This window comes from Lepus europaeus, chromosome 3, assembly GCF_033115175.1.
Source record: "Lepus europaeus isolate LE1 chromosome 3, mLepTim1.pri, whole genome shotgun sequence".
Lineage (NCBI taxonomy): Eukaryota > Metazoa > Chordata > Mammalia > Lagomorpha > Leporidae > Lepus > Lepus europaeus.
In genome coordinates, this window is record NC_084829.1 from 144,154,759 (window position 1) to 144,181,849 (window position 27,091).

Sequence of the window (27,091 nt, forward strand, 5' to 3'; positions counted from 1 at the left end):
AGGAAATGTAATGACACCACAGAAATAAACAGAGTCATCAAAAATTACTACAAAGGGTTGTATGCCAGCAAACAGGGAAATCTATCAGAAATGGATAGATTCCTGGACACATGCAACCTACCTAAATTGAACCATGAAGACATAGAAAACCTAAACAGACCCATAACTGAGTCAGAAATTGAAACAGTAATAAAAGCCCTCCCAACAAAGAAAAGCCCAAGACCAGATGGATTCACTGCTGAATTCTACCAGACATTTAAAGAAGATCTAACTCCATTTCTTCTCAAGCTAGTCAGAACAATTGAAAAAGATAGAATCCTCCCAAATTCTTTCTATGAAGCCACCATCACCTTAATTCCTAAGCCAGAGAAAGATGCAGCATTGAAAGAAAATTACAGACCAATATCCCTGATGAACATAGATGCAAAAATCCTCAATAAAATTCTGGCCAATAGAATCCAACAACACATTAGAAAAATCATCCACCCAGACAAAGTTGGATTTATCCCTGGTATGCAGGGATGGTTCAATGTTCGCAAATCAATCAATGTGATACACCACATTAACAAACTGCAGAAGAAAAACCATATGATTATCTCAATAGATGCAGAGAAAGCATTCGATAAAATTCAACACCATTTCATGATGAAAACCCTAAGCAAAATGGGTATAGAAGGAACATTTCTCAATATAATCAAAGCAATTTATGAAAAACCCACAGCCAGCATCCTATTGAATGGGGAAAAGTGGGAAGCATTTCCACTGAGATCTGGTACCAGACAGGGATGCCCACTCTCACCACTGCTATTCAACATAGTTCTGGAAGTTTTAGCCAGAGCCATCAGGCAAGAAAAAGAAATTAAAGGGATACAAATCGGGAAGGAAGAACCCAAACTATCCCTCTTTGCAGATGACATGATTCTTTATTTAGGGGATCCAAAGAACTCTACTAAGAGACTATTGGAACTCGTGGAGAGTTTAGCAAAGTAGCAGGATATGAAATCAATGGACAAAAATCAACAGCCTTTGTATACACAGGCAATGCCATGGCTGAGAAAGAACTTCTAAAATCAATCCCATTCACAATAGCTAAAAAACAATCAAATACCTGGGAAAAACTTAACCAAGGATGTTAAAGATCTCTACAATGAGAATTACGAATATGATCAGAGTCGGCAAACTTGGAAGGCTTCCATAGCCTTGGCAACTCATGACGACAGCCTAGGGTGGTTACTGGCACCATAAACTAGAGTGTCAATTTGTTGGGTCAACAACAAGAGCCACTGTTTACTTGCTCCTCATGTGGGATCTCTGTCCTTAATGTGCTGTACATTTTGATTTAATGCTATATCTAGTACTCAAACAGTATGTTTCACTTTGTGTTTCTATGTGGGTGCAAACTGTTGAAATCTTTACTTAATATATACTAAATTGATCTTCTGTATATAAAGAGAATTGAAAATGAATCTTGATGTGAATGGAAGGGGAGAGGGAGTGGGAAAGGGGAGGGTTGTGGGTGGGAGGGAAGTTATGGGAGGGGGAAGCCATTGTAATCCATACAACCCAGCCATCCCACTCCTTGGAATTTATCCAAAGGAAATTAAATTGGCAAATAAAAGAGTGATCTGCACCTTAATGTTTATTGCTGCTCAATTCACAATAGCTAAGAACCTGGAATCAGCCTAAATGCCCATCAACCAAAGACTGGATAAAGAAATTATGGGATATGTACTCTATAGAATACTATACAGCAGTCAAAAACAACGAAATCCGGTCATTTGCAACAAAATAGAGGAATCTGGAAAACATTATGCTGAGTGAAATAAGCCAGTCCCAAAGGGACAAATATCATATGTTCTCCCTGATTGGTGACAACTAACCGAGCACCAAAAAGGAAACCTGTTCAAGTGAAATGGACACTATGAGAAATGGTGACTTGATCAGCCCTTGTCCTGACTGTCGATTAACAACTTAATATGTTATCCCTGTTAGTATTTTTTTTGTCTGTTCTACTTAATACTATTGGTTTAATTCTGTAATTAATACACAGTTATTCTTAAGTGTTGAAACTTAACTGAAAAGTGATCCTTGTTAAATATAAGAGTGGGAATTAGAGAGGGAAGAGATGTACAATTTGGGACATGCTCAAGCTGATTTGCCCCAAATGGTAAAGTTAGAAACATTCCAGGGGATTCCAATTCAATCTCATCAAGGTTGCATGTACCAATGCCATCTCACTAGTCCATTTGATCAATTTCTGTTCATAATTGATCATAATGGTAGGACTAAGAATCAAAGGGATCACATAAACAAGACTATTGTCTGAAAGTACTAACCGATAGAACAAAAAAGGGAGAGAATGATCCAAGATGGGAAGCAGGATACACAGCAGACTGATAGAATGGCGGATATCCTAAACAGCACTCTGGCCTCAGAATCAGCCCTTAAGGCATTCAGATCCAGCTGAAAAGCCCAAGAGAGTATTTCAGGCATGGAAAGCCAAGACACTCTGGAAAAAAAATGACCTAAATGAAAGATCTCTGAGAGTGAGATCCCAGTGGAAAGAACAGGTCATCAAAGAAGCAGTTACCTTTCTCTAAAGGGAGGAGAGAACTTCCACTTTGACTATGACCTTGTCTAAATATGATAAGAGTCAGTGAACTCAAAAGGCTTCCATAACTTTGGCAACTCATGACAAGAGCCTAGGGTGATTACTGATGCCATAAACAAGAGTGTCAATTTGTTAAGTCAACAACAGGAGTCACTGTGCACTTACTCCTCATGTAGGATCTCTGTCCTTAATGTGCTGTACATTGTGATTTAACGCTATACCTAGTACTCAAACAGTATTTTTCACTTTGTGTTTCTGTGTGGGTGCAAACTGTTGAAATCTTTACTTAATATATACTAAATAGATCTTCTGTATATAAAGAGAATTGAAAATGAATCTTGATGTGAATGGAAGGGGAGAGGGAGTGGGAAAGGGGAGGGTTGTGGGTGGGAGGGAAGTTATGGGAGGGGGAAGCCATTGTAATCCATAAGCTGTACACTGGAAATTTATATTCATTAAATAAAAGTTAAAAAAAAAACATTAAAGAAAGAAATAGAAGAGGATACCAAAAAGTGGAAAAATCTTCCATGCTCATGGATTGGAAGAATCAACATCATCAAAATGTCCATTCTCCCAAAAGCAATTTATAGATTCAATGTGATACCAATCAAAATACCAAAGACATTCTTCTCAGATCTAGAAAAAATGATGCTGAAATTCATATGGAGACGCAGGAGACCTTGAATAGCTAAAGCAATCTTGTACAACAAAAACAAAGCCAGAGGCATCACAATACCAGATTTCAGGACATACTACAGGGCAGTTGTAATGAAAACAGCATGGTACTGGTACAGAAACAGATGAATAGACCAATGGAACAGAACAGAAACACCAGAAATCAATCCAAACATCTACAGCCAACTTATATTTGATCAAGGATCTAAAACCAATTCCTGGAGCAAGGACAGTCTATTCAATAAATGGTACTGGGAAAACTGGATTTCCATGTGCAGAAGCATGAAGCAAGACCCCTACCTTTCACCTTACACAAAAATCCACTTAACATGGATTAAAGACCTAAATCTATGACCTGACACCATCAAATTATTAGAGAACACTGGAGAAATCCTGCAAGATGTTGGCACCGGCAAAGACTTCCTGGAAAAGACCCCGGAGGCGCAGGCAGTCAAAGCCAAAATTAACTATTGGGATGGCATCAAATTGAGAAGTTTCTGTACTGCAAAAGAAACAGTCAGGAAAGTGAAGAGGCAACCAACAGAATGTGAAAAAAATATTTGCAAACTATGCTACAGATAAAGGATTACTAACAAGAATCTACAAAGAGATCAAGAAACTCCACAACAACAAAACAAACAACCCACTTAAGAGATGGGCCAAGGACCTCAATAGACATCTTTCCAAAGAGGAAATCCAAATGGCCAACAGACACATGAAAAAATGTTCAAGATCACTAGCAGTCAGGGAAATGCAAATCAAAACCACAATGAGGTTTCACCTCATCCCAGCGAGAATGGCTCACATTCAGAAATCTACCAACAACAGATGCTGGCAAGGAGTTTGGGAAAAAGGGACATGAACCCACTGTTGGTGGGAATGCAAACTGGTTAAGCCACTATGGAAGTAAGTCTGGAGATTCCTCAGAAACCTGAATACCGCTACCTTACATCTTGTAGGAAAATCAACTCAAAATGGATTAATTATCTAGTCTACGACCTGCTACCATCATATTACTACAGGAGAACCTTGGGGAAACTCTGCAAGACGTTGGAATAGGCAAAGACTGCTTGTAAAAAACCCCAGAAGCACAGGCAATCAAAGCAAAATCAGTTTAACGGATTACATCAAGCTAAGAAGCTTCTGCATTGCAAAGAAAAGAGCAAAATGAAGAGGCAACCAACACAGAATGGGAGAAAATATTTGCAAACTATGCAACAGGTAAAGGACTAATATCCAGAATCTATAAAGAGCTCAAGAAACTCAACAACAACAAAACAAACAATCCAATTAAGAAAGGACGTGAACAGGTACTTTTCAAACGATGAAATACAAATGGCAAGCAGACAAAAAGATGCTCAGGATCACTAGCCATCAGGGAAATACAAATAAAATCCACAAGGAAGTTTCACACCAGTTAAAATGGCTTTTATACAGAAATCAACAAACAATAAATGCAACAGAGGACGTGGGGGAAAAGGTACCCTAATCCATCATTGGTGGGGATATAAACTAATACAGCCATTGTGGAAGACAGTATGGAGATTCCTCAGAAAGCTTAAAATGTATCTACCATATAATACAGCCATCCCACTCCTGAGAACTTACCCAAAAGAAAAGAAATCAGCATGTGTTATATGTACCCATGTGTTTATAGCAGCTCAATTCACAAAAGCTAAGATATGAAATCAACCCAAATGCCCATCAACCAATGACTGGATAAACAAAATGTGGTATATATACACTGTGTAATACTACTCAGCTGTAAATTTAAAAAAATGAAATCCTGTCTTTTGCAACAAAATGGATACACCTGGAAACCATTATACTTAGTGAAACAGCCACTCCCAAAAGACAAATAACAAGTTTTCCCTGATATGCCGTAACTAATAGAGTACAAGAAAAAAGCGTATAAACAAAACTGACATTTTGAGAATTATTGTTTGCAGGCCTTATCTCTACTGTTGAGGAACAGTGTTTTTTTCTTCATATTTTTTGTTGAATTATTTACTTAGTGGATGGCTAAGCTTATGATTAGAAAATAAAGTATGTCAATTGTAAAAATTAAAAGAAAGAATAAGAAAGGAAGGAGAAGGGAGGGTGGGATTATAGCCAGGAGAGTAGAGTGTCAAGTATCACTATGCTTATAAATCTGTATGTATGAAATACATGAAATTTGTTCAGCTTATATAACTAAAGTTACTTAAAAATAAAAAATTAGTGTCATAAAAGACAAAAAATGGGAGCTATGGAAATACTGTAGATTAAAAGTAACTATGGCCAGTGCCGCGGCTCAATAGGCTAATCCTCCGCCTAAGGCGCTGGCACATCGGGTTCTAGTCCTGGTCTGAGCGCCAGATTCTGTCCCAGTTGCCCCTCTTCCAGTCCAGGTCTCTGCTGTGGCCCGGGAAGGCAGTGGAAGATGGTCCAAGTGCTTGGGCCCTGCACCCGCATGGGAGACCAGGAGAAGCACCTGGCTCCTGGCTTCAGATCAGCGCAGTGCACCAGTCACAGGGGCCACTGTGGGGGAACCAACGGAAAAGGAAGACCTTTCTCTCTCTCTCTCTCACTGTCCACTATGCCTGTCAAAAAAAAAAAAAGTTACTAAAGATAGAAGGCAGTCAATTGCAACACTTGACCCTATAATGGATCTGGGATTGTGGGCCAAGAGTGGTGGGATGGGAGAAATTTTCTAAAGGACATTGTTGAGTCAGCTAACAAAACTGAGAATGCAAATGGTAGAGCCAATGAAGTGTATCAATGTTAAATTTACTGAAATCAACACCTGTTCTGTGATTAGATAAGAGAATATCCTATTATTATGAAATAATGAAAATTTCAGGGTAAAGTGCTGTGACATATGATAGTTTCAATTTTTCAGATAAGATTTTATAAAGAAATTAACAGTTCTCATCTACAGTGGTGCTCTTGGCTATGTATTTTCTTTCTCTGTTATTCTAAATACAACACAGGAAGAGATGCTTGTGCCAAGTAATAAGAAAGCACAAAGATATTTTAACATGATCTTTTATCAGTGATTGAAGCCTGCCAAAGCATTACACACCACCCATTCTCAGCAAGTTCGTGGCAAAGACCAGCAGCCCAGCAAGCATTAGATCTGCCAGCAGCTTAGAATTATCCCTCCCCCCTAATTTCTCTTAACAGGGCCATGATACTAAAACTTTTTTTTCTTTTTTCTTTTTGTTTCTCACAACTTCCAGAACTGTATCATACACAAGTCTCTTAGCTGGTCTAGTAGGCAAGCACTACCAGATAGGATGCCTTACTATTTTAAGTTAAGTCTAAGTATCTAGAGAATGGGGTGCCCAGAGAGTGAGATCACTTTATCATAACATCTAGACCCACAGTTCCTCGCTGCCACTTTGGAATTGGTATTGGAGCCCTGTAGACTGTGTCCACAGTATCCACAAGGGTTCTGCGTCAATGCTGAAAGTGCTGACCTGCAATCTGCAATATGGCAGCTCCAGATTTTCCAGCAAGCGATAGAAGGAACTGTCCTAAATCCAAATATTGAGGGCAGACTCTTCTGTGAGTCAATTACTGGAGAGTCCAACAAGTAGTAAACTAAAATTCAACTGTTCAGCCATGCTTGGGAATCAAGAAACATTACTTACTCATTCTCTGAAACCCAGCAAAGACAGAACCAATATACATTGCTAAGTTTTCTATCCTTTCCTATTTATCATTTTATTATTATTTTGATTCTTTCAGAAGAATGCCTCAAGGCTAAAATACCCTTATACCATTTTTGGCTTCAGTTCTTTATCCTTCAGAATCTCCTTATTATTCATTTTCTCCCAAATTTCAATCGACAATTTTATTTAACATGTTTACCAAGAACCTACTGAGCACAAGATGCGTAGCCAGACTTACTGGGTGGTACTTTAGGGAGGAAAGATTCCAGGTTGTTTGTCCTACAAGTAAGTACCAAGAAAATGATATGAAGTCAATAAACACAGTGAAGTATGTATGCAGTAAAGCATAAAGAGCAGAAATGAATTATGACCAATGCAGAAAGGAACAAGTCAGAGCACTAAGATTTAATGAGAAGATAATTTTTTAAGTAGGTGAAATTGAAAAGGTGCCTGTAACATCATCGCAGATTTGAAATCATGCCTCCTCCCTATAAAACTTCTCAAACGCAGTTAAAAACACAAGCACAAAACCAAGCAATTATACAAATCTTCTGAAGCATATAACTGTGATTAGCTGCTACTCTCAGCAATACAAAAATACTTCCACCACAATTACGTTCCAGTTTGTAAAGTAATTCAAAACAAATAAGTCAAAGACATCGCTCAAATGGCAGAACCAACAAATACAGATGCTTTCCATCAAGGAAATGAATACACCAAAGAAATGCTGCAGAGGAGCTGGGCTTCTCATGGAACGGCGAGGCCCCCTTCTGGGAAGACATGCACAGTGCACCCGGCCTAAAAGCTTCACTTCACCACCTATACCCTTAGCACAGTCACTGAGGTGGACATCTGGCACGTGGACTGTGGAAACCTTTTCCTGTATTATATTTACAGTTTTAAATTTTAAATTTAAAAATTTATTATCTGTATTTTTAATGTTTATGTATTTGAAAGAGTTAGAGACAGAGAGAGAGAGAGAGAGGGAGAGAATGAGTGAGATATCTTCCATCCACTGGTTCACCCCCTAGATGGCTGCAATGGCCAGGGCTGGATCAGGCCAAAGCCAGGAGCCAGGGGCTTTTTTTAGGTCTCCAACATAGGTGGCTGGGGCCCAAGCACTTGGACCATCTTTCACTGCTTTCCCAGGCCGTTAGCAGGGAGCTGGATCAACTGGACAAAAACTAGCACCCATATGGGATGCCAGCATCACAGGCGATAGCTTTACCCATTATGCCACAACGACAGCCCCTGTTACCTGTATTTTTAAAAATAAATAACTGGAGGCCAGCGCCGTGGCTTACAGGCTAATTCTCCGCCTTGCAACGCCAGCACACCAGGTTCTAGTCCTGGGTGGGGCGCCGGATTCTGTCCCGGTTGCCCCTCTTCTAGGCCAGCTCTCTGCTATGGCCCGGGAAGGCAGTGGAGGATGGCCCAAGTCCTTGGGCCCTGCACCAGCATGGGAGACCAGGAGAAGCACCTGGCTCTTGGCTTTGGACCAGCGAGGTGCGCCGGCAGCAGCGGCCATTGCAGGGTGAACCAACAGCAAAAAGGAAGACCTTTCTCTCTGTCTCTCTCTCTCACTATCCACTCTGCCTGTCAAAAAATAAATAAATAAATAACTGGAATGAAATGGGAAATTCCATTTAATTTTACAATGAGCATTCCAACTGGCACACTCCTCTTCTTTGCCCTGCACATTTTTTGTAACTTATTACCCTCCAATAAACACAATACTCTATTACTTTTGCTATCTGTGTCCCTTGGCTACAATATAAGTTCTACATATTCAAATATATTCCATATATTCAATATAAACAAAGGACAGGATTCTTTGTTTTGTTCATTGATCCTGGAAACAAATGGGCCTTGGCTCAATAAGAAGGAATTTTCCCATTTCTGTGTTTATGTGTAAGAATAAACATATTCAAAGGAGGCATAAGTAGGTTTATTATAGCAATAAATTAAAATTTAAGAAGAATACAAAGTATGCATTTTATTCAAATGCTTTATTTTAAAAAATCAAGGACCATATAATCCTGATATGTACAGAAGTCACAGGCTCCCAGTTCCTTGGGAGAACATAGCAGCTGCAAATGGAGACCAGACAATGAAATGACAGTCATGGGAACATGTCCACGGCATAGCACACTCCAACATAGACGCATGCCACGTCACTGGGTCTGGATGCACACTCTCTGGAGAGTCAGCCCTCCTCTGGACTGTACATGCTATGGCTGTAAAGGCAGGCACTGTTTGCTGACTTCTAAAACCTCAATGTTGATTTTCCCACTTCTCAAAATGTCCTTTCAGATGTTTACAATTGTCAGCCTTTCGAAAAGTGCCAATTTGTTTCCTTAACAGAGTAAGTGATGAGATATACCATTTCCCAGAGATTAACAACAATATATAAACATTTGATTCAATGATGTCCAAGTGTTTTGTCCAGGTCACTCTGGGACATTAGTCCTTCATCAGAATAAGTTCAAGATTTCTGACATTCTTTTTTCCGAACTTTTGATTTGGGCGCTGTGAAAATAATGGAAGAGAGAAGGAAAAAAATGAGATGAAAAGTTTCGTGTCAGCCTCTTGAAGGTTTGTTTTGAGGAAGAAACTTTATATACAAAAGGGGCAAACTGACCATTTGGGTTTTCTTGTTTGTAGAAGGTCTTTAACATTTCCACTGCTTCCTCAGCCCGATATCCAGGAAGGCACTGATGAAATGAGGAAGTCATGCCAATGAAAATGCATGTTCTATCCCACAAACACAGCAGCATATACATAATTGTGTGAACCGATTTCAGATAACAATACACTCTGGAAATACCAGTGTCATGGGTGAGGAAGTACATTTCCAAAAGAAGACACATATAGCCTCAGGCAAACAACATTCCCCATCAACTGATCATTATTTATCAGCCAACTTTCACTGAAGTTACTGGCTAATACTTAGCATAAGGTAAGTGCTCATTAAGCATTAGCTGTTTTTATCTGCTGTTAGGCACTGGTGGCCTATTAAGTGTTCCATACTATAGAGGTAAGGTTCTCAAACTAAGAAAGAACAAGCATATGCAGTTCATATTACCTGAAATGGTCTCCCAGTATTTGGTAAGTCAGCAGAGGCAATGTTCAGAACAGAGCCACAACCACCAAACCGTTCATTTTGACAGCCATAGACAACCAGTGGGATTTATAGGGCCGAATTAAGGTCTTGCATAGAACACGCAGTTCAAGTCAGTATCATGACAAACTTAGGGTAATTTTGTTAGCTATTCTGGAGAGAAAAGATCATGCTACTCTTCAAAATAATCAGATTTAAGGCTAACGCTAAAAATCATATAATTCAATTACAGGATAGAAAAAGGTTAAAGTACTTAGAAATTAACATCTAACAACTGCAAATAGAATGAAAACTGAGTATAACATTGTTTGCCCTTCACGGTTCTGTACTCGTACTGTGGTCTTTTCTAAATCACTTTTTCAGAATCATTAGAGAACTGGAGCCAGAAAGGAGGTAGAAATTTAATCCAGGGATTTTCATTTTTTTTTTTTTTTGGACAGGTAGAGTTAGACAGTGAGAGAGAGAGACAGAGAGAAAGGTCTTCCTTTTTCCATTGGTTCACCCTCCAAATGGCTGCTACGGCCGGTGCGCTGAGCTGATCCGAAGTCAGGAGCCAGGTGCTTATCCTGGTCTCCCATGCAGGTGCAGGGCCCAAGGACTTGGGCCATCCTCCACTGCCTTCTCGGGCCACAGCAGAGAGCTGGCCTGAAAGAGGGGCAACCGGGACAGAATCCAGTACCCCAACCGGGACTAGAACCGGGGTGCCAGCGCCGCAGGCAGAGGATTAGCCAAGTGAGCCACGGCGCCAGCCTGGGATTTTCACCTTTTAAAAATAACAGGTTGTTCCCTATTATTTCCCCAAGTAAATATATACCCTATACCCCAATACAAAACAAACTGAAGCTAAGTCACTTCAAAGCACAGGATGAGGAAAGAATTCTAGAATGCCCCTATCTACCTTTTTTATAGAGATTAAACATTTTCTCATACTCAAAAACCGCTGTGCTATTTTTAAAGTGATAGTGATTCATACATATAAAGATATGCAAGTGTGAAAATGAGTTTTTAAAGTTTCAAGTGATTTTTGCAAAGGTCTTCAGAGACTGACTGCACTCAGTGTTTACCTTGCTTATTCTACACTAAACACATCCCAAACAGCTGTCACTTGACTAATTTTCCACTTGCTTACAATCACAGTATCATAATTTACATCATTTTACTCATTAACTTTTGACTAAAATTATCTAGACATTGTGAGAGGTGTTCATGGCCAAAAAAAAGAACAAAATAAAGAAAACAGATAAATAGAAAAAATTTAAATCACACATAATTTGTTATCCAAAGGCAAAACTTAGGTGCACATTCTTCAGAACTTCTCCTAAATGCACTCTTTCATAATCTACTTTAATCTAATTTATGATTGATCTTTATATAACAGTTTATGTTCTTTCTAACCTTTTATTTCTGTAGCTTACTTAACAGGTCTGTGTTTATTAATATAAAAAAGAAATACTATTTAGAAATCTTTCTCTCTCTTTGGTCTAGAGACATCATATTTTACAACATGTTTCATAAGTCTGTGTTTTCAAACACAAGAAAACAGGATGTCTGTACAAGACAGGAGCCCAGGGAGAGAAAGGATACTCAAGAGGCGGAGGGCTGCTGCACACATGATGCATGGCTCCACAGTGACATACAGCACAGTGTTCTCAAAAACTTCACCAGAACTCTTGCCACTTCGGTGACACCAGTCTAGGACCTGGTCGATGGCCACCATTTCTGCATGTCGAGTAGCCTGGAAGGCAGAAGTGTTCGCTATGATATTGTTTGCTTCCTCTAAATGCTTTTGTGTAAACATACCAAAAACAAATACAAAAGAAGGTACTTACCATTTTTGCTAACACTTGAATGAATAAGGTTTCAGAATACCCTTAGCAGTTGGCAACACATCCCCACAGTTCAATGCAGTTAACCTCACAGCTAAAGATGCAATATGTTTAGTTAAGTACTTAATGAAAGAGGGGAAACTCTCAATTAAAATGCTATAAAGACAACAAGTCTCAAAGTGATAAGATGGTTTCTGAAGATTCTTTTTTTTTAATTTTATTTTATTTTATTTTTTATTTTTGACAGGCAGAGTGGACAGTGAGAGAGAGAGACAGAAAGTTCTTCCTTTGCCGTTGGTTCACCCTTCAATGGCCGCTGCAGCTGGCGCGCTGCGGCTGGCGCACTGCGCTGATCCGAAGCCTGGTCTCCCATGCGGGTGCAGGGCCCAAGCACTTGGGCCATCCTCCACTGCACTCCCGGACCACAGCAGAGAGCTGGACTGGAAGAGGGGCAACTGGGACAGAATCCGGCACCCCGACCGGGACTATAACCCAGTGTGCCGGCACTGCAGGCGCCGGCAGTTTCTGAAGATTCTAAGGGAAGCTGAATTTTCACAAGCATGTACTCCCGTTTTATATATATTTTCAAAACTGCCGGTGACCTCATTGGCAGCAAATCTATATTTAGTGTACTAGGATGTCATCATTTACATTTTTGGGGGTTAAGAGTTTACACATTGGCAGACTCTGGAGAAGCAGAGACTTGATATTGGTTTCAGACACCTGTAGCGAGGAGTGCAGTATAGGAGAAACTGCACAGCATAAAGAATGGACCATATTATACCTGTATCCTGATGGTGACATGTGGCCTAAGGAAGTTACCTAAGTTCTCTAAGTCTTGGTTTTCCCACATGCAAATTGGGGTACACTTGTATCTACACCTCACAAGGCAATCTGAGTCGCAGGATGCAGAGTGCCACATACTACTATACAGTCATGTTGCTAATGATAGGATATATCCTGAGAAGTGCATCGTTAGCAGATTGTGTCATGTGATCAGAGTGTACTTGCACAAACCTAGTTGACACAGCCTTCTATATAGCTAGTGTGCACAATCCTATATGCTATACATTCACACAACTGACAGCACAATAGGTTTCATCACCACAAATGTATGAGTAGTGCATTACGCTACAATGTTAAAATGGCTCCAGCAGATAGAGATCTTTCAGCTTCAGGAGCCACCATCATATATGTGATTCACCACTGACCAAAATGACCACACACTGCACATCACTTTATTCCTATATATATTTTGGTAGCCCTCTTCCTCTTCACTTTCTGTTACTAAAATAACATGTGAATCATAGATCCCCTTGTAATAATTACTTACACTATTCAAGACAAAAGCATTTATCAATAATTTATACTGGTCGCCATGTACAAGCCACTGTACTAAATAAATTATGTGTAGGATGAAAAGTCTCTGCCCCCAACAAGCATAACCTCTGGTGAGGCCAACAGAAAGTTGCTAATTTACTTGTAATCTAGAGCAGGGTGTGAAAGTGCTGCCACAGGGGCCCACGATGCCATGCAAAGTGAGAACCAGCTGGAAGCCAAGATGCCAAGGGAGCCATGTAATGAGTCCCAGAATTAGGAACTCAGGGTGGAAGGTATTTTAGGGAAGCAGTCTCCAAACCTAGCTGTACAGCAAAACCAACTGGAGAGCTTTAAAAAATTTCCCCATTTTGGGTGCTTTTTAAAAATCAGATTCAGATTACTAAATCAAGTCTCCCCAAAGCTCTCAATACTGGTTGAACTGAGATATCTTCACTGGGACTGGTAGTGTGGAATAGAGGATAAAGCAACCGCTTGAAATGCTAGCATCCCATACGGGTGCCAATTTGTGTCCCAGATGCTCTAGTTCCAATCCAGCACCTTGCTAATGGCCTGGGAAAAGCAGTGGAAGATGGCCCAAATGCTTGTGCCCCTGCTCTCCACATGAGAGACCTGGAAGAAGCTCCTGGCTCATGCCTTTGGCCTGGCCTAGGGCTGGTTATTGTAGCCATCTGGGGACTGAACCAGCAGATAGAAGATCTCTCTCTCTCTCTCCTTTCCACCTCCCTCTCCTTCTTTCTCTCTCTCTCTGTAACTCTTTCAAATAAGTAAATAAATCGTTAAAAAAGAAAGAGGGCCGGCGCCGCGGCTCACTAGGCTAATCCTCCGCCTTGCGGCGCCAGCACACCGGGTTCTAGTCCCGGTCGGGGTACCGATCCAGTCCCGGTTGCCCCTCTTCCAGGCCAGCTCTCTGCTGTGGCCAGGGAGTGCAGTGGAGGATGGCCCAAGTCCTTGGGCCCTGCACCCCATAGGAGACCAGGATAAGCACCTGGCTCCTGCCATTGGATCAGCGCGGTGTGCCGGCCGCAGCACGCCTACCGCGGCGGCTATTGGAGGGTGAACCAACGGCAAAAGGAAGACCTTTCTCTCTCTCTCTCTCTCTCACTGTCCACTCTGCCTTTCAAAAATAAATAAATAAATAAATAAAATTTAAAAAAAAAGGAAGAAACATCTGCATCAATCTCTTCTTTTACTGGGGCAATAAGAAAAACAAAGTGAAGTTTACATATATTAAAGACCCACAGTGGGGACAAGGAGATGGTGGTGGTGTAGTGGGGATTTCAGAGCCCAAAGTGGAACTCAGGTCTCCTCACTTGTAGTCAAAAGCCTTTTTATGCTGTATGACACGAAATACACATTGAATACCACAATCGGAAATCCAAAATGCTCCAAAATATGAAACTTTTTAAGCACTAACATGATGTCACAAATGGAAAATTCCACATCCAACCACAGGTGATTAGTCGTGGTCAAAACACATTAGAAAAATAACATATAAATTTCCAAGCTATGTGTGTATAACTTGTATATGAGATATAAATGAATTTCATGTGTAGACTTGGGGTCCCATCCCCAGGATATTTTATTCTGTACATGAAACAGTCCAAAATTTAAAAAAAAATCAAAAATCAAAAACATTTCTGCTCCCAAGAATTTTAGATAGGGAAGATTCAAACTGTATCAAAATGAACCCAGGTTAATTTCAAGGTATATAAGAAACTACGTATTGGCAGGGGTTGGAGTGTCTTCTATAACTTAATATCAAACATAGGTATTATTAGGACATTCGAAGGTCTCCTGTAAAAATATTATACCAAACCACAAAATACAAATTGAAAGCATGGCAATTATTTAAAAAAGAGAAATCCACTCCCAAATAAGGACCTGAATATCTACTAATTTCTATATTATGTTTATTATTTATCTCACAGACATTTTAATATTCTCATAATAACTGCTTTATGAATCTGAGCTCCTACTTCTGTTTTGCTAAATTTGGTTGTTTTTTTTTTAAATATTTTATTTGTTTATTTATTTGAGAGGCAGAGTCATAGACAGTGAGAGGGAGAGACAGAGAGGAAGGTCTTCCCCTCAGTTGGCTCACTCCCCAAATGGCCACAAGGGCCAGAGCTGTGCCAATCCAAAGCCAGGAGCCAAGTGCTTCTTCCTGGTCTCCCATGTGGGTGCAGGGGCCCAAGTACTTGGGCCATCTTCTGCTGCTTTCCCAGGCCACAGCAGAGAGCTGGACTGGAAGAAGAGCAGCTGAGACTAGAACCAGCACCCATACGGGATGCCGGTGCCACAGGCAAAGGATTAACCTACTGAGCCACGGCATCGGCCCCTGGTTGGTTTGTTTTTTAATTGATAGATGTTAGAAAGGAACTTCAAAGTTACCCTGGCACTAGTACCAAGACAGGCTTGTGCGGCTGGTGCTGTGGCATAGTAGGCTAAGCCTCCACCTGCCGCACCAGCATCCTACATGGGTTTCTGGTTCATGTCCTGGTTGCTCCTCTTTAGTAGCTCTCTGCTATGGCCTGCACTCTCCCTGCACTCATGTGGGAGACCCACATGAGTCTGTAGACTCCTGGCTACAGATTGGCCCAGCTCTAGCCATGGGAACACATGGTAAGATCAAGGTCTATGTGAATGGTGTGACAGTTCTAAGTTACCATGAGTCCACTTATAATAATCCTCATAATCATAAAACATGGCATCAATGATACTTCCCAAGTACAGTTGTTGTAACACCCTGTTGTGAAGTGTTGCCTTAAACCATGCATTTTCTAATATGATGTCAACACAAGTCACACAAGCTATTAAAGTGTGTACATGAGTATGACATGTAGCTATGGAGACGGCTGGTGTTAGAGCCCTTATTCCATTGAATCATCTGATATATAAATAGCCTGCTTTATAAAATTCTCTAATATCTCACTCTAAAATAAAAGGAGGGTGTTTTTTTAACTCGATAGGAGGAAAATATTGTTTTAAGATACTAAAGAATAGATTGAGATAAACTGATCATGTAACACGGCATTTTCAAATCAGATTTGCATTTGTGATGACACTCTGATGTAATAAAACCCACTCCTGGGTTTCAGCTAAGTGTTAAAGTCTACGTAATAGAAAACTACCCAATAAAATTTCATTACTTCATTGAATTTTTCTGAATTTCCCACATTTGAAAAAAATTAACATTTCACTTTTGGAATCAGAAAAACACCAGCACTCATAAAAAGAGATATTGAAGAAAAGCACCCTACCACTATAGCTACAGGGTTATGTTCAGTCGCATTGTCTCATCACACCACTCCTACCAGCACCACGGTACCTTTGCAACTAAACCTTTCGGCTCACATACATTTTTAGTTTGATTAACTTCATTTCGTCCCTTCCCCACAACTTCATTGTTGTAGACCATAAGGCAACCAACTGGAACTTCAATATTTTCAAGGGCTTCTTTGGCCTGAAACACAACAGAAACAGTACAATATAATATTCAGTACTTTAGAAGACTGTAGGAAGGAAATGGATACAGGATACACATGCATGAACACTAGGACAGAGATGCAGCTGAGTTTCCCCTTTCCATAGCTGCAGGTTTTTTACATTACAGTATTCAGTGCCTGTGCTCTCTCTTGTGCATGTACGTTAAGAGAGACTGGGGAACAATTCTCTTCAAGGACCCTGGTTTCTTCTTCTCACTGGAAACAGAGACCATGATGAAAGGACTGTAACTGACCACTGTTCTTAAAATGCTCCTTTCAGAGATGGTACACATGTTCACAAAGAAGAAGGAGAATAAAGAATATTTATTAGAATCCTTTTGTTGTCAAAATTCTTGCCTTTTTCTTCTTTATTTTATTTTATTTTATTTTATTTTTTTTGGCTTCTCTAAAACTGACAGAAATTATCCACCAAGAGTTCCAGTTGCACAAAGGTGACTAAATTGGATGCTACTCTGTCTCAGAATTTCTAAATTTAGAAAATACAATAAAAATGAGAAAATAAAAGTTTAGGTACACTCTCTGTAAACATGGCATAACCACATTGAAAAATCATTTCAAAGTTTATTTAAAAAGTAAACAGAGGTGGGCACTTGATGCAGCAGTAAAATCACCATTTTGGATGCCCACATCCCGTATGAGAGTGCCTGGGTTCAGGTTCCGGCACGCTCTCCATTCCAGCTTCCTGCTAATGGGCACCCTGAGAGGCAAGTGGGTGGTGGCTCACATACATGGGTCCCTGCCACCCAAGTTGGAGGCCTGGGCTGAATTCCTGGATCTTGGCTTTGGCCTGATCTAATTCCAGCCATTGCCGACACTTGGAGAATGAATCAACAGATGGAAGATCTCTGCCTCTCTCTACCTTTAAAATAAATAAATAAAAATTTCAAAATTTTTAGAAGATTTATCTTATTTATTTGAAGGATAGAGTTATATATATATATATAGAGAGAGAGAGACATAGCGAGAGATCTTCCATTCACTGGTTCACTCCCCAAATGGCTGCAATGTCATGGCCTCAGCCATGTCTCAGGTCTCCCATGTGGATCCAGGAGCCCAAGCACTTAGGCCATCTTCTACTGCTTTCCCAGATGCATTAGCAGGGAACTGGATCAGAAGTGGAGCAGCCGTGACTTGAACCAGCACCTATTTAGGATGCTGGCATTGCAAGTTGGAGCTTAATCTGGTATGCTACAATGCTGGCCACTTAAATACTTTTTTTTTTAACTTTTTTTTATTTATATAAGTGAACAAACTTCAAATATTTCATATATAAAGATTTAGAACCATAATGATACTTTCTACCCTCCCTCTTTCCTTTCTTATTCTTTTCTAATTTCTACAATGACATACTTCCAGTTTATTTTATAATCATAAGATTAACCCTCCACTAAGTAAAGAATTTAACAAAAAGAAAAAACAAACAAACAACAACAAAAAAAACTGTTCCATAACAGTAGAGACAAGGGCTATAAACAATAATCAAATCTCAAAATGTCAACTTCATTCATATATCTTACTGTTTTGTATACTGTATTAGTTACCACAGATCAGGGAAAACACATGATATTTGTCTTTCTGAGACTGGCTTACTTGTTCTGAGACTGAACAAGTAGAGCGGTTTCCAGTTGCATGCATTTAGTTGCAAAAGACAAGATTTCATTCTTGTTATGGCTGAGTAGTATTCCATAGTGTATATATACATTTTCTTTATCCATTCATTGGTTGATGGACATCTGGGTTAATTCCATATCTTAACTATTATAAACTGAGCTGCTATAAACATGGAGATAGATAATTCTTTCATATGCTGATTTCATTTCATTTGCATAAATTCCCAGGGGTAGGATGGCTGGGTCATATGGTAGACCTATTTTCAGCTTTCTGAGGAATCTCCATACTGTCTTCCAGAATGGCTATACTAGTTTGTATTCCCACTAACAGTGGATTAGGGTACCTTTTTCCCCACAACCTCAACAGCATTTATTGTTTGATTTCTGTATGAGAGCCATTCTAACTGGGGTGAGGTAAAGCCTCATTGTGGCTTTTATTTGCATTTCCCTGATTGCTAGTGATCCTGAGCACTTTTTCTATGTTGGCCATTTGAATTTCATCTTTTGAAAAATGCCTGTCAAATCCTTTGCCTTAAATGCTTTTTTTAAAAAAAAGTAAACATACAAATAATTTATGAACAAATTCCACTCCTAAGTATTTAAGAGAAGGGAATGTATGTCTAAAAACCTTGGAAAAAGAATGTTCACAATAGCCAAAACATGGACATAGCACAGATGTCCACCAACAGGAGAATGCATTCTCCCAGAAAGTGTTATGATTCCCTCACAGGCTACTTCTGCCCCACATCTGTGATAGTGATAATGTCCAGTTTATGTAAAGTTTGAAAGCCTGATGAGCCCCAAGATTTGATGAGTATTTACAATGCACCAGAGGCAATAACAGAAAGGAGAGTCAAGAGGGTAACCAACAGATAGGGAAGAGGGAGATGCTAAGCCTCTGCGCAGCTACAGCAACCATCACAAGTAAGAGTGCGGTGTAAAATACGTTCATCATTGCACATAAACCAGGTACACATAACTGACAAGTCACTCAGGAATGCAACAAATACTTGTTGAGGATCTTGATAGGGAAATAGAAATTTTTTTCAATAATTACATATGTATTGAGCACGCATACGTTTTTTCCCCTTGTCATTATTATCACAGAATAACAATTATTTACATAGCATTTACATTATATTAGATATTATAAGTACTTTAATATGTTGGGTAACATTTTTTCATCACATGACTTGAAAGATTACACAGTATTCCTCTCTACAAACACATCAGACTTATCTATTAGTCCCCTATTGCTTGACATTTACATTGATTCAAAATTTTTCACCATTATACAATGTGAAGAACTACTCCATAAATTATTTCTACCACTTCCTTGTGAATTATTCCTAGAAATAGTTATACATCACAAAGAGCTCCTGCAGTGTGATTTTAGAAAGAAAACAGTAAAACTAGGCTAAGGATATACTGAAACAGTTCACAGAAGAGAAAAAAAATCTAAATGTCTGATAATAGGATGCTCCACACAGAGTAAGCAGTGACAGAACAGGGTATATGTTGGCAAGCATGAGCAACTCAGCACTGAGAGGCAGGCAGGTAGCAGAGGCTCAAGGTTAAGAGCAGATGGCTGGGCTCAAATGATAACAGCTCCGTCCTAGGTAGCTCTCTAACGTGGTGGAATTTACTAATTAGTAATCTCAGTGTCCTCATCTGAATATGGGGAAAAGTAATAATCACCTCATAAGGCTGTTATTTGTCTTAATGATGAAACCTCCATAAAACACTGTACAAAGCACTGTCTAGAACATAACCAGAATGCAAGTGAACTTAGCCATATTTTTTCATGCCTGTATTTTTAGAATGCTATGCTAAGCATGCTGTAGTGATTAATTATAACACTATGATGACTAAAACAATAAACTTTATTATATGCCTAGCTCTCTAAAATAAAACTGTCATGAAGATCTAATGATTTTATTAAAAATAAAGCTCATAACTTTATTTAAAGTTTAGTAACTTTATCAAAGAATAGCAACAACAAAATAACAAGGACATTACTTTTCACCCATCACATTACCCAATATTATAGAGTAGTTCCAGGGCTAGTGGGAAGAATGGGACAGAATACTTCTATATAGTGGGGACGGAACTGTGATCACTACAGAACTGTGCTGTCCAGCAGAACCTTTTGCAGTGATGGAAATGTCCTTGGGTCTGGCTGTCCAATTCAGTAGCCACTGGTGACATGTGGCTTCTGAGTGCGTGAAGTATGGCTGATACAACTGAAGAACAGAATTTAGTTTTATCTCACCTTAGTGCATTTACATTAAATAACCAGCATGTGGTTAGTGGCTATTGTATTGGGCAACACGAGCTTGTTCACCCTCCAGATGCTCACAATGAAATATACATGAAAAAGCCAAGCCAAAGCCAGGAGCCAGGATCTCCACCCAGGTCTTCTCCATGGGTGACAGGGACCCTGCCTCTCAGGGTGCACATTAGTAGGAAACTAGAATCGGGGTGGAGAACCAGGACACGACCTCGCAACTGTGATATAGAATGCGAGTATTTCAATGGGCAGTTCAACGGCTAAGCCAGATGTTTGTTTGGTATTTGTTTATGTTTGTGAAGAGAGAAAGAGACAGAGAGGGACAAAGAGAACCATCACTACCATGTCCCATGGTCTGTAGTAGCAGGAAGCTGGAGTTAGAAGCTGGAAACATTAGTTAGAAGTATGGAACTCTGGGACTCCTATATGGGATCCTGTCTTAACCAGACCCAAATGCCAGGCTAATTGGCCAACTCCCTTTAGGCATCTTTTGGTACTAATATCTACGAATATTTTGTGCAACACCTATAGACTCTGAACTATGTAAGGGCTTTTACTGCCTTGTGGTGTGACTGGGGGCAAATCACTTCATCCCTCTGAGAGCTTCCCTTTCTACCCTGTAAGGTGAGGTGATTGTGCACCAGAGAATTTCTACTCCTCTGGCCTTGACATTTGTGTCTCTTAATTGAATTATAAACAGCTAGAGGTGTGGTGACAGTTTACTTCCTCCTACACAGAGTTAAGGAAGCCTTTATTTACCACCTGCTTTTTTGGTTTTGGCCTGCACATGTTTCTTCTAGGTCTCAAACAAAGTGAAAAAAGTACTTATCATAAATCTGGTTCTTTGTTCAATGATCCCCCAACCCTCAAAGAAACTTCAAACCTTAAGTTACTCATACTTTGAAGAATCGTGTTTTCTGAGAACATTTAAAGATCAGAAGCATAACTAGTGTCAAATTCAGGCAGCAAGGTAATCTCTGATTAATTCGTCCTGAGAATTTGGAAGTGAAATGTCCAGTGTTATGTGTATTAGGGAGGATGCTGGCACAGGTGCATAGCAGACATATTTATTTGTCCAGTATAAATTACTAGAATGGCTGCTTCTGATGGGGCAGGCAGGTGAACACAGCCAAGTCACATAATTTCTGGATCCCACTTTGTGTGTTTAAAGTAAAAGGCTGCACCAGAAAATTTCTATTCTCTTTATTTTACTAAAAAAGGAAGAAATCATATGCTAGGTCATAAAAAGAAAGGAAAATGTACTTTAGAAAGTTCAAATTCTAGTTAAAAAAAATAGTGTCACCTAAAGGTAGTCATTGTGGCACTGTGGGTTGGCCTGCCACTTGGGAGGTCTGCATCCCATGTTGGAGTGCTAGTACAAGTCCCAGCACCTTCGCTTCTGATCCAGCTTTCTACTAACACATTTGGGAGGCAGCGGATGATGGCTATAGAGCTTGGGCTCCTTGCCACCATGTAGGAGACCCTGAGGGGTTCCAGGCACCTGGCTTTGGCTTAGCCCAGCCTTGGCATTTAGAATTTGGGGAGTGAATCAGTGGATGGAAGATCCTTTTTTCTCTTGCTCTTTCTCTTGCTCATGCTCTCATTCTTACTGTGCCTTTCAAGTACATAAAACTAAACATTTAAGGTTGCGGGTGGGAGGGAAGTTATGGGAGGGGGGAAGCCATTGTAACCCATAAGCTGTACTTTGGAAATTTATATTCATTAAATAAAAGTTTAATAAATGAAAAAAAAAACTAAACATTTAAGATATATATCATCCAAAGCAAATGAGAGCAGGCAAAGGTCAATACAGTTCTACTAGTCTAACCAGTACATATTTGGAAAGCAACTAGCATAATACAAATAACAGCCACCAAAAATGTTTGTAGTACTTGACCCAGTAAGATGGTTACTTATGGAAACAGATTAAGATACTGAAAGATAATGGAGGTACCTCTCTCTGAAGGGAGGAGAGAACTTCCACTTTGATTATGACCCTGTCAGAATAAGATCGAAGTCGGCGAACCCTAAAGGCTTCCATAGCCTTGGCAACTCATGACTAGAGCCTAGGGAGATTACTGACGCCATAAACAAGAGTGTCAAATTGTTAAATCAACAACAGGAGTCACTGTGTACTTATGTCTCACGTGAGATCTGTCCTTAATGTGTTGTCCAATGTGAAGTGATGCTATAACTAGTACTAAAACAGTATTTTTACACTTTGTGTTTCTGTGTGGATGCAAACTGATGAAATCTTTACTTAGTATATACTGAATCGATCTTCTGTATATAAAGATAATTGAAAATGAAAAAAAAACAACCTGGTGTTAAATTGGAAATTGCATAGAAAATTAATCAATTTTTTAAAAATATCATGTAGGATCTCTGTCTTTAGTGTGCTGCACACTGTTATTTAATGCTATAACTAGTACTCCAACAGTATTTTTCACTTTGTGTTGCTATGTGGGTGCAAACTGTTGAAGTCTTTACTTAATATATACTAAACTGATCCTCTGTATATAAAGAGAATTGAAAATGAATCTTGATGTGAATGGAAGGGGAGAGGGAGCGGGAAAGGGGAGGGTTATGGGTAGGAGGGAAGTTATGGTGGGGGGAAGCCATTGTAATCCATAAGCTGTACTTTGGAAATTTATATTCATTAAATAAAAGTTAAAAAAAAAGAAAGATAATGATTGTTATTCCAATTTTATATATAACCATCAAAATCAGAAAGTATTTAAAACTTTCATTAAAGAGAAATGGTTAATTAAATTGTGGTGCATTATTGTTTAAATAGTATGCTGTTATCAAAATCATTATGGATACTAGGAAAAACATAATGACCTGGTAATAGGCTTCTTGTTTTTTTTTTAAATGAAAACATTTTAATTTTTTTCAGGATATTGTAATTCATATTTGCATGAAATTCCTATTATAAAAATGTTTATTAAGATGTAAAGACTACCTAGCAGTCCTACTATCAGAGATAACAGTATTAACACTCTGAGGGCAGCCTTCCATAGATCTGTCCATGTGGAAAAGTCACATATCTGTGTACTTTTGCATAAATGGAATCATACAATCTTTCTTGATTATTAGTTACTTTTTATAGTCTTAAATTTTATTTTTAGTTTCTTATTATTTCTTTATAGTACTTTATTACAATGAATGACAGCCAGAAGTGAGACAGAGGATATATGAGTGTTTAGATATTGCTGCTGTATTGTCCTCTAACTTTGTGCTGCCCAACACAGTAGCCACTAACACATGCTGGCTATTTAATGTAAATGCACTAAGGTGGAATAAAACTAAATTCTGTTCTTCAGTTGTATCAGCCATGCTTCACGCACTCAGAAGCCACATGTCACCAGTGGCTACTGAACTGGACAGCCAGACCCAAGGACATTTCCATCACTGCAAAAGGTTCTGCTGGACAGCACAGTTCTGTAGTGGTCACAGTTCCGTCCCCACTATATAGAAGTATTCTGTCCCATTCTTCCCACTAGCCCTGGAACTACTCTATAATATTGGGTAATGTGATGGGTGAAAAGTAATGTCCTTGTTATTTTGTTGTTGCTATTCTTTGATAAAGTTACTAAACTTTAAATAAAGTTACAAGCCAATGCAAACTCCAGGAGGCAGAGGTGATGGCTCAAGAAACTGGGTTTCTGTTACCCATGTGGGAGACCTGGATTGAATCCTGCTTCCCACCTTCAGGCCAGTCCAGCCTCGGCCCAGTGCAGCTCTAGCCCTTGAGGGCATCTGTGGAGTGGGCCAGGGCATGAGAGCCCTCTCTCTCTTTCTCTCTCTCTCCATGTCTCTCTGCCTTTTCTTTAAAGTTCATCAGAAATGGAACTGCCAGATAAGCTTATTCTGGTGCAAAAAACATTTGGAAATTCATGCATACAAAGGGTCTACAAAAAATTCACAAAAAATGCATATGACTATACATGGATTTCAATTTTCTTGAACAAAAATAAACTTAACTTTTAATTCCACTTTTCATTAACTTTTTGAAGTACCATCCCATACATTTTTTATATAGAAATGCACATATATGTATGTGTGTATAATATATATTCATGTTCAGGCCGGCGCCGTGGCTCACTTGGCTAATCCTCCACCTGCGGCACCAGCACCCCGGGTTCTAGTCCCAGTTGGGGCGCCGGGTACTAGTACCGGTTGCTCCTCTTCCAGTCCAGTTCTCTGCAGTGGCCCGGGAGGGCATTGGAGGATGGCCCAAGTGCTTAGGTCTCTGCACCCGCATGGGAGACTGGGAGGAAGTACCCAGCTCCTGGTTTTGGATAGGCGCAGCGCCGGCCGTAGTGGCCATTTGGGGAGTGAACCAACGGAAGGAAGACCTTTCTCTCTGTGTCTCTCTCACTGTCTATAACTCTCTCTCTCTCTGTTTCTCTCTCTCACTGTCTAACTCTGCCTGTCAAAAATTAAAAAAAAAAAAGCATGGTATTGATACAAAAATTGATACATAAATAAGGGCTGCGTTGCAGTCTAGTGGGCTAATCCTCCACCTGGGGCACCAGCATCCCCTATGGGCGCTGGTTCGAGTCCTGGCTGCTCCACTTCCTATCCAGCTCCCTGCAGATGGCCTGGGAGAGCAGCAGAAGATGACCCAAGTGTTTGGAGCCCTGTTGCCCACATGAAAGGGCACCCCCCCCCAATTCTGCCTTTTAAATAAATAAATAAATCATATTCAGTCATGTGCCACATGATATTTTGGTCAATGACAGACTGTGGTTTCATAAGATTACAATGGAGCTATAAAAAACAAAACTGCTATCGCTCAATAACATCAGCACATTAGACATTACTCCCATGTTTGTGGTGATCTGTTATAAACAAATTTACTGTGCTGCCAGTCATAGAAGTATAGCACATACAGTTCCGTGCAGTACCTAATACTTGATAATGACAATGTCACTGGTTTATGAATTTAATATACTAAAATGTTTTATTAGAGTGTACTCCTTCTGCTTATTAAGAAAATAGTAGTTAACTGTAAAACAGCCTCCGGCAGGCCCCTCAAAGAAAATGCTCCTATCTCAGACGCCAGCTCTGTGCATGTTACTGCCCTGGAAGATCTTCTGGTGAGACAGGATGTGGAGGGAAGACAGAGATGCTGGTGATCCTGCCTCAGGGTAGACCTAGGCTAATATGTGTGCTTGTGTCTTAGTTATCAACAAAAAAGTTTTAAAAGTAAAACAGTAAAAAAAAAAAAATCACAGAAGAAGGACATATAGATAAGACTTTTTGTGCAGCTGCACAAAATATTTATAAACATAAAGCCAAGAGTCACTACAAAAGTTAAAAAGTAAAAAAAAAAAAAAAAAAAAAAAAAAAAAAAAAAAACCCTAAAGATTATAAAGTAAAAAAGTTACAGGGAGCTAAGGTTGATATATTAACCTTAAAAATAAGAGAAAAATCTTTCTGACAAGCGAGCGTAGCCTCAGTGTGCAGTGAGTATAAACTCTGCAGCAGTGGGCAGGGAGGGGCTGAGCATCCACAGGGACTCGCCGCTCACTCTCCGGCTTCCCCGAGACACACCCAGGGCTGCAAGCTCCATCCAGGGCAAGGCTAAGCCTGTATACGCGCACCGTGTGGAACCCCTCACACCGTAGCATTTCCACGTCCCGGTTTGTTCAGATACACGAGTACCCCGGTGCTGCAACAGCCTAGAGTCTCCAGGCTGTGGCAACGGGCTCAGGGTGCAGGAGGCCAGGCCGCTGGTGTTCCCACGAGGCTGAGATCACAAGGCACCAGCCAGGGCTGCACCGACGCCAGAAAAACTTTGCTCCCTCTCCAGGAGCACCCGGCACGCGCGGAGGCCGCCCAGCCCGGCCAGAGCCCTCCTTCCCCGGCGGCCCCAAGCGGAGCGCGGCGGGGAACGCGCGGCGGGGCAAGCACGGCAAGGGTACAGAGGCCACCCAGGCAGCCTCCACGTCCTCCCTTCTCCCCGGCTGCGCCCACAGAGACCCACACACCCACGCCATGACGGTGGCTGAGGGCGCGCGGCGGGACGGACGAGGTGGCGCACACGCCACACCAGGGCCACCACGCTGCCCCTGGGCCACCGTGAGAACGGGCTACAGACGACGTCCTGGGAGTAAAGCCAGCTGTCTACCCAGAAAACGTGAGCGTCACCGAGATCACGGTGAGGGCAAGGTGACGTCTGCCCCAAGGTCCCGGCTGAGGGCGGGAAAAAGTCTCCACTCGCAGCAGCCCCCTCGCCGGCTCCTCACCATGCGCATCGCCTCCTCCATCCACTTTTCCGTCTCCTCCGCGGACACGCAGCACGTGGCGCCGCCCGTCGCGGGCGTGGACGCAGCGTTCGCCTCCATTCAGCACCGGGCGCCCCGGTGGCGGCGGCGGCGGCGGCGGCTGCGGCGGAGCGCGGGTGGCGGAACGTGGCGGGCGCGGGCTGCGTTTCCGAGGGAGCC

The 27,091-nt window shown here is 40.7% G+C and overlaps 1 protein-coding gene across 1 annotated transcript; it reads right to left on the reverse strand.

The window, feature by feature from the left end:
* Positions 1-8,883: 8,883 nt before the first annotated feature.
* Positions 8,884-27,031, reverse strand: ADAT2 (adenosine deaminase tRNA specific 2). The gene is made up of 6 exons (XM_062187746.1): positions 26,894-27,031; positions 16,589-16,693; positions 11,648-11,798; positions 10,028-10,134; positions 9,584-9,656; positions 8,884-9,471 (listed from the first exon to the last, which is right to left on the reverse strand). The coding sequence occupies exons 1-6, from the start codon at positions 26,990-26,992 to the stop codon at positions 9,428-9,430; spliced, it is 579 nt and encodes a 192-aa protein (XP_062043730.1). The 5' UTR covers positions 26,993-27,031; the 3' UTR covers positions 8,884-9,427.
* Between the last annotated feature and the right edge of the window lie 60 nt (positions 27,032-27,091).

Bases quoted from the DNA above. Each gene is read 5' to 3' on its own strand.
- ADAT2 (XM_062187746.1), bottom strand. From the start codon at position 26,992: ATGGAGGCGAACGCTGCGTCCACGCCCGCGACGGGCGGCGCCACGTGC. The intron at 9,657-10,027 runs GTAATATGAACT...TCATTTCATCAG, and splicing joins ATACTGGGAGACCATTTCAG to TGCCTTCCTGGATATCGGGC. The intron at 9,472-9,583 runs GTCAGTTTGCCC...TTATTTTCACAG, and splicing joins CAAACAAGAAAACCCAAATG to CGCCCAAATCAAAAGTTCGG.